General features: G+C 58.5%; 1 protein-coding gene across 2 annotated transcripts; it reads right to left on the reverse strand.

Moving 5' to 3' along the window:
* Positions 1-1,414: 1,414 nt before the first annotated feature.
* NHLH1 (nescient helix-loop-helix 1) lies at positions 1,415-7,019 on the reverse strand. 2 transcript variants are annotated; one of them, XM_052703099.1, is made up of 2 exons: positions 5,708-7,019; positions 1,415-3,461 (listed from the first exon to the last, which is right to left on the reverse strand). In XM_052703099.1, the coding sequence occupies exon 2, from the start codon at positions 3,254-3,256 to the stop codon at positions 2,864-2,866; it is 393 nt and encodes a 130-aa protein (XP_052559059.1). In that variant the 5' UTR covers positions 3,257-3,461; positions 5,708-7,019; the 3' UTR covers positions 1,415-2,863. The 2 variants fall into 2 exon arrangements, with proteins under 2 accessions (XP_052559059.1, XP_052559061.1); XM_052703101.1 differs by lacking the exon at positions 5,708-7,019 and adding an exon at positions 4,566-5,667.
* Between the last annotated feature and the right edge of the window lie 1,270 nt (positions 7,020-8,289).

An 8,289-nucleotide genomic window follows, 5' to 3' on the forward strand; every position in this document is an offset into this window, starting at 1 on the left:
CCTTCAGGTCCAGCATTGCCCCTCTGCGGACCCCGAGGGCATTGCTGGCTGCTGCGAGCGCTGGGGCAGCTTTGGGAACATCCCCCAGGATGGACCCCCCCCCCCTCCCCTTCTCACCACCCAGCCTGGGGTGCCAGCAGCCGGCGTCAGCCTATAGGACCCTGTCATGGGGACCCAGCAGATGGCACTGCCGCCTCACGTAGAGGAGATGGGGATTCAGCTGCTGCCTGTGGTGACATCCCTGGGGTCAAGGCCACCTGCTGGGGGCACGCCAGGCCCTGGCAGGCTGAGACGAAGGGATTGCTTCCCCCTTCCCAAAGTCGGTTGTGCCCTCCTGCACCGCTTCTCTTGGGGGACAGAGAGCAGCAGGGAGGTGGTTTCATGCAAGTCCCCTTTTTGGCATGTTTGGGGCTATTTTGCATGGTTCCTTTTCAAATTGTTGGGTGAAGGCTTCCCTGTGCAAACATCCACCTGTGCACTCAGTATCACCTGGAGAGTACAAAGAGATGGATACGTGCATGGAGAGAGCAGGAAGCAGCAGTGGGAACAGAGACAGAGCAGGGAAGCACCCAGGGAGTAGAGACCCTGAGCACAAAGAGTGGATGAGGGACCCGATCTGTCTGAGGCGACAGTGAGGCCGGGAGGAGAGTGAATGAGCATGAAGTGCTGCCATTGTGCGTGGCACAATGAGGACCATATGTCAGGGCCGGGGCTGGCAGCCGGGGACAACAGAGGTCTGGGAGCCACGCAGGGGCTCGAGCTCCCCTTACTTCATCCCCACCTCCATGCTGGTGGGGAGGGATGGGATGGGGATGTGTCCGGTGAGTGGGGCAGGTTGGGAGTGCTGGGGGCACCTCCGATCTCCATCAGCTGCCCCCGGCTCCCCCTCTTTCCCTGCCTCCTTCCCCTGCTCCCTCCCCATCTTTATTATTTCCCCTTTGACGCATCTCCGTTGAGCCGAGCGGCTGCCGAGGCCAATTGATTATATGAAGAAATTTGGAGCAAGTCGACGAACAGCTGCAGCCTGCCCCCCGGGGGATGCTCGGGAGCAGCGCAGACAAAGGAGCCGCAAACTTGCTTCCCCACATCACACGGGGTGGGCTGAGGGAGCAGGAGGGCACCGGGGGCTCGTGGGGACAGGGCAGGGGACGTGGAGAGGGAACAGAGGGGTTCAGGGAAGTGATGTTGGCTATGGAGCTGAGGTTGTGCTGATCGCTCAGGGAGAGCGAAGGGGGCTCAGTTGGGGATGCTGGTGCCTGGAGCAGATGTCCCCATCTCTCTTCTGACACTGGGGGGGATGCTCATCACGTTGCCACCACCGCTTCCAGAACCCCGCGGCTGCTGGGAGGAGGTGGTCAGAAAGAAAGTTAAAAGGAAAGAAGAAGGGAAGCGGGCACTCCGAGTTCAGGATCTCTTTTGCTGGCAGTTTAATTCATTTCCCCCTCCCCGACTTCCTTGTGAACTCATAAATAATAAATCCTCACACAGTCCGAACAGCCGAGATGAACGCACGCTGGGGCACACGGGGGTGGGTTGGGCTGCTTTCCACCGTGGTCGTTTCTGTTTGTTTGTTTGCTTCCTAAAGATTCCTTTCCGAAAAGTGCACAACACAGCAAATAAATAATAACATTTATCAATAAATTAATTCAATAAATATCCTCGTGGCGCAGGGGAGTGGGCTGAGTGGAGGGGACGGGTGGGCTGCCCTGCTTTGTGCATGTCCCTTGGGGGATGCCACATCCCCAAGCACGTCCCATGGGATGGGGGCAGCGCTGGGGATGCAGGGAGATGGGGTCTGGAGCTGTGGGCAGTGCAAGGGTGGGGATGGAGCTGGGCCATGTCCCACCCTGCAGTGAGCAGCACACTGCCTTTGGGCACAGCGGCCACTTTCTGCTCTGTCCTGGTCCCTGTGGAGCTCTGCTCGTGCTCCTGCCACCGCCAGTGCAAAATTAATTCTTAGAAAATAAAGGGGGAGGAAGAGGAAGAGGCAGGGTGTGAAGATTGCTCCGGGGTTCTCAGGGATGTTGGTGCAAAGAGGGTTTGTCAAGGGCCAGGGGTCCCATGCTCACTCTGCTCAGAGCTGAGGGAGGTGCAGGAAAGGATGCACAGCTCTGGGATGAGGTGCTCCCACAGTGGGAGGCATTTGGGGAGGTTGGGTGTGCAGCAGAAGGACTCAGCCAGGCCCCAGGTGACAGCAGCTCCAGCCAAGCATAGGCCAGTGTGGCCTCAACACTGTGCAGCTGTCCATGGTGCAGTGTGGCCGGATCCTGCCCTACATCTGCAGCACTCTTGGGCACTCTGTGCCCCACCAGGATGGAGCTGGAGGGGCTTCTCTGTGCACAGGGCAGAGTGCTGGGGAGGTGTTCTGGTCCCCAGGTGGTGTCCTGTGGCCGGAGGGGCAGATGGATGGGACCTGGTGCCTCATGGGGGCAGTTTGTGGCTCGTAGAAAAGAGGCGGGTGAAGATGGAGCAGGTCATGACTGTGGGGATGGATGGATGTGGGCTCAGGATCCTGCTGGCGCTATCAGCGGGACATGCAGCAGAAGGACAGACAGACGTTGGGAACAGACTGGCTTCAGGCAGCAGGTCCAGCAGGACAGACAGACGTCTGATGGGCTGAACAGCCTGCTCTGGCTCAGGCAGGACAGACAGACAGATGGATGTGGGCTTGGTGGTGGGGAGATGCAGTTTGGATAGAGGCAGAGTGGGCAGATGGGATTCAGTCCATCCAAGCAGTCAGACAGATGCAGGTGCAGCGCAGTTGGGTCACATCTGGACAGACGTACTCAAGCCCTCGGCCCAGCATGTTTGGATTGGAGACGGATGGGTGGCCGGACAGACAAACAGACACAAGCTGAGAAGCTCAGACATCCAACACGTGGTTCAGGTAGGAGATGTAGCAGATGGCCAGGCGGAGGATCTCGATCTTGGAGAGCTTCTTGTCGGGCGGCAGCGTGGGCAGCAGCTTGCGCAGCTCGGCGAAGGCCATGTTGAAGGCTTCCACGCGGATGCGCTCCCTCGTGGCGTGGGCCGTTCGGTATTTGGCCGTGGCTCGTCGCCGCCGTCGCCGTTCCTCCCTGCTCAGGTGCTGCAGGTCCTTCTTCACCGCCTCCCCCTGCTCAGCCCCGCGGGGCTGAGGGCACAACGCAACGCCGGACTCCTCCGCGCTGCCCATGCGGCCGCAGTCGCTGAAGACGGATTCGGGCTCGGAGTGAGCGGGCGGGAGGTCGAGCTCTGTCTGCTCTGAGTTGAGCATGGTGGGTGCGGGTGGGTGGACGGACGGACAGGCGGACAGATGCTGAGCTGAGGACGGAGCCAGGTGAAGCGAATCCACTGGGACAGGACCTCCGGCTCACAGCACAGCCCCGCTGGCTCTCCTCCTCCTCCTCCTCATCACACGGCGTCTCTGCACGACTTCAGATTGTTTCCCTTTTTCTTGCTGGAGGGGCGATGGCAATAAACTGAGAGAAAGACAGGATGCATAAAAATACAACAAAAATACAAACATCAGCAGCTCTCCAGCAACTGAACCGGGCCGGGGGCTGTCAGGTGTCAGAACCGAGCTGCAAAACAGAGAGAGGGGCTCAGGGTTGGGAGGGGGGAAGCATGGACAAAGTTGTGCCCCTCTCTGCTCCATGGTGGTGGCTGGGGAATGGGGATAAGGCTGGGACAGGGACGGGGAAGGGGATGGGGAAAGGGGAAAAGGGGAAAGGGGGAAAGGGAAAGGGGGAAAGGGAAAGGGGGAAAGGGGAAAAGGGATGGGGAAAGGGGATGGGGAAAAGGAGAAAGGGAAAAGGGGAAAAGAGGAAGGGGATTGGCTCCAGTGGTTGAGACAGAGCTTCAGAGTGGCTCTGGGAGAAGGTGGAAGCTGCTCCTCCCGGCTCTCCGGAGGGATGACAGGTGGTGGATGAGTGAAGGGGAAAAACAGACTGCGGGGGTGAGGGGAAGGGGGGCTCAATTGTATACTAAATGAGCCCGTATGTCATGGATCCTGGCACCCCAGACATATGGAACCCAACACAGCTGCTTTGCTTGATATGTCCAAATAGGAGCTGGCTGCGTGCTCCCTGAGGGCTCCTGGCCCCGGGCTCTTGGTGCTGCGAGCAGGGACCTGCACAGGTGCCCACAGCCTGGGGATGGCTATGGGGACAGTGATCCTGGGCAGGGGATGGGGAATGAACTTTGGAAGGGGAAATGCTGCTGAGCAAAGAGACAGCGGCCGGACTGGGAAGAGAGCCAGGTGGAGATGTACAACATATTACATCTCTCTGGCCTGACAAGCTTGTAATGAGCCATATGACTGAGAAATGGAAACCAAACGAATACAGACAGGTGATGGCTGGGGAGAAATAGCCCACGTCCCATTCTGAAGGACGGGTGATGGACAGAGCGCTTGATGTGCTCTTGCAGAAGCACATGCATGCATACAGTCTCCACCAATCTCACATGCAATTATGTCCATTATTTCCCACCCTTGTTCATATCTCAACCCACCAGGTCTCTGCTCACTCCTGCACATGCCCTCCCTTGCACTGAGATATTCAGATTTTGCTAAAATAAATTACCTGGACTTTTTCCTAGAACACAAACCAGTGAGGCAGTAGAGGTAAAGCACCAAATGCTGAACAAAAAGTTGTTCCTGCAAAGTCCTTGGCCTGGAGAAGAGGGAAGGAGCTGCTTTAGGTATGTGCTGATAGAAAGGCAACTCTTGGGAAGTGACCTTAGGGCTCCGAGTGTCCAATAAACCCATAATAATGGACTGCATCCTTGGGGGAAGCCTGAGCTGAGCTCTGTGTTTGATGTGCTCTGCTCACTCTCAGCACAGATACAGACCAGTCGTGTTCCAGGCAATGGGAGAAGCACGGAGCTGTGCACCTGAAGTTCCTGAAACAGCCATAGGGACAGCAGTTCCTTTCACCTCCTGCGTTCCTTTCACCTTCTCCAGCTCCGTGTTCCTCTCATCCCACCATCCTCTCACCCCATCCCTCCTGCTGGTGGCTCTGCCTTGGAGCATCGCTCCCATCCACTGCCTGGACCTATCGGTGCGGGGTGAGAGAAAGCAGATGGCTGGGCTGCCTCCTTGGATGCTGTCACCCCTGTCAAGTGGCACTCCTGTGCCATGGTGTGCAGAGGGCTGTGGGATGCAGGGTGGTGCTGCCTCTGCATCCTCGCATGTAAGTTGTAGTGTCAGCGATGAGTTCTGCACGGGGCCTCTCTCCCTGCTCTCAGGAGGATGTTGGCAGTGGACACCGCACTACTTGCACAAAGGCAAGTTCCAGTGCTGCACCCCCAGTCCTGCTCAGCCTTGCTCCTTCTTTGCAGGGTTGGTCCCCCCTCAATAAGCTCTTTGCATGGGTGCCTTGTACTCTGAGCTGCTCCCTGCTCTAGATGAGCCATAAGCTGTCTCCTCCTAAATCCATCTGCAGCAAGAACTCCCCTTGAACCCACACTTGTCTCAGTCCTACCTCCAGCAGAGCTCTGGTGATGCCCCAAGAGAAGCAACGCTTCCAAACCTCATCCTTTTCCTTGTCCTCCATTCCAGCAGTGTGACCATTTCTGAGCACTCCCCACCAGATCCACTCTGAGGCCGTTTGAGCGGATGCTCCTTTCCTTCTTTCTGCTCAGAAATCCCTCTCCTGCCCCTCTTTTACCACCCGACAACCCCACAGCATCGCATCACCGTCCCACCCCAGCAAAGCCGCCTTACCCCTGAGTTGACGACCATTCCCAGGCTCCAGCTTTCCTCTTCCTGAAGCTCAAAGTAATCCAGGAACCGCTCGCTCATCCGTCCATGGAGGAGGCAGAAAGTTGGCGACCCGCTCTGTGGGATGAGCCCCAGGATCCTTGGGGCCCGAGCATGCCACGAATGGGGCAGGAGCTCAAGGACCGTGCGGGGAGATGGACACCAAGGAGGCATGTGCCCCACGCGCTATATATGCACCCCGGCCTCGCACACCGGGTCCGACCCCAGCTGCCTCATTGGCCGCTTCGCTGCTCCCCCCCTCATAAATATTAAAGCCAAGAGAGGGGATGCCATTGGCTGTGGGGGAGGTTGGAGCCCCCGGGAGAGGAGGGAGGTGGAGGTTGGATGTGGTCCTGGAGGGTGGATGGAGGTGGTGGGTTGGGAGGAGGGAGGGAGGAGGGTGGGGGTGCTCCGGGAGAAGGCGACATCTGTTCTCCATGCATATTTCATAAAGGAGAAATGGAGAGATGGGAGTGAGCGTAGGAAGGGGAGAGATGGGCAGGCGTAGCGCTGGGTGGGACGGGAGCGGCGGGGCCGAAGGCGCAGCCCTGCCTGCTGCGGGGTGAGGCGGGCTGCGCTGTGCATGCATCACCCAGGAGTGGAGATCCTGTCCCAGGCAGCTCCAACAGCATCACCGTCCCCCTGTGAGCCGTTGTAAAATTCACCCGGAGTAAAGTTTGGGGAGGAGAGAGAAAGTGAAAGGAAAGGGCAACCAGAGCACGCAAGTGCTGCTTTGACACACTGCTCACCACGAGACAACGATCTCTTTTGGGGGTCAGATTCATCGGAACCTCTCGCCCATTCTCCGATTTCAAATTCTCCCATTAAACTCTGCCTTGAAAAAAATCCACTCTGTTAACAGTTCTCTCCCGGCTCTGAAAGCCGCACATCTCCCACCCCACACTCCATTCCTGCATGTGCTCTCCTGCCTGCAGCATCCTCCCTCCATCCCCTCCGCCCTTCATCCCTCGGTACTGGCTCCCTGCCCCACTCCTGGCCCCTGGGGCAGCTTCCTCCCAGCACGATGAAGCCCAGGTGATGGGCATGGGCACCTGGGCCAGCTCCAGCCCGCGGCACGGCTCAGCAGATGGGCTCAGGGTTTGCAGAGCGAGCGGCGGCCGAGGCGGAGGGATCAGGTGGTGGTGAGAAGAACTGCCTCACCATTGCTATGGCACCGATTAGCAAACAATATTCGCCTAATGAGCTCATGGCAATCATTGCATCCACCCCGAGAACAACGCACAGCACCCGGGTACCGCACGGGATGCAATGCACACCCATCCACCCCGCACACATCGCTCCTCACGTAAGGGAGAGCAGCACACACATGTCTGTAGGGTCCTCAGCCCCGCACCCCCTCCTCCCCACACTCGCAGCCTGGCCCCATCTCCCCCGAGAGCCCGCTGGGCTGTTTGCATTCACTTCTTTCTGCCTCCTCTGCTCCGTGTCCCTGCCAGGACGCCAGCAGGGCCCCCCCCTCTCTCTGCAGCTGATGCCGGGCTGCTGCGGGCACCCTGCCGGGTGTGGGCAAGGATGGAGCAGAGCTGCTCCCAACAGGGAAGCCAGGACTATTCTGCAGGGTTCCTGCTTCTTGCAATGGGTTCCCACTCCCGTGGCTCCCCGCTCTCTCCCCACCGCGCTTCCAGGGACAGTGCACAGGATGTGGGTAGGGGACGTCAGCCAGGGACAGCCCCTTGCTCAGAGCTCCATCACCTTAACTCTGCCCTCCCAGCCTTCCTCCCCCCACAGGTGCTGAGCTGAGGTTACAAAGGCCCCTTCACTTCTCAGCATCCATTGCCAAGAGTGAGGTTTGCTTCTGGGGATACCCCTCAGGTGAAGCCACGGCCCCAGGTCTTGCAGGAGGCTGACATGAGAAGCTCAGGGCCATCCTCCTGTAACCCACCTCCATGTTTCCCCTTGGCTCTGACCTCCCCTTGCTCAAGGCCCATGTGAGCGACCACGGTGCCTACAAGTTTGGCTGCTGCTTCCTTTGCAAGAACTTCTGGGCTTTGGCTGTCCTACAGCTGGCCAAAAACTGATGGGAGTTGGGGGAGGAAGAACAAGAGGGCCTTTGGCTTTGCTCTTCACTTCTGAATTTCCCAATTTCCTTCTGGCAGGAATTGGTATTCCTCATCACGACCACCTGGGCTTCTCCATGGCGATGCTCACACACCACAGCTTGCAGGAACCCTCAGGATTCCCAGGTCTGCTGTTCAGTACAGCACTCAAGGAGCAGCGAATGGCAATGGAAGCACAGTCAACTGCAGCACTCCCTTCCCTCCCTGCGCCCTGCGATGCTGTGGCTGAGGGAGGTCCGTCCCTGTGCCCACCCCAAGGGCTGAGCTGCTCCCATCTCCATGCTCAGTATGGAAGAAGGCTCCGAGAGGCAGCGTTTGGCAGGAGAGGAGGTGACATATTGTACAAAGCCACCCGGGACCATACTGGCCTCTGCTTGTCAGGGAAAACAGGCAGCATTAACCCTTGGGCTGCTGGGGCCAGACCCAGCTGGAGTAACTTTCCTACAGTGAGGGGCCACACACCCAAAG

The sequence above is a fragment of the Tympanuchus pallidicinctus genome, unplaced genomic scaffold, assembly GCF_026119805.1.
Source record: "Tympanuchus pallidicinctus isolate F22 unplaced genomic scaffold, pur_lepc_1.0 scaffold48, whole genome shotgun sequence".
NCBI classification, from domain to species: Eukaryota; Metazoa; Chordata; class Aves; order Galliformes; family Phasianidae; genus Tympanuchus; species Tympanuchus pallidicinctus.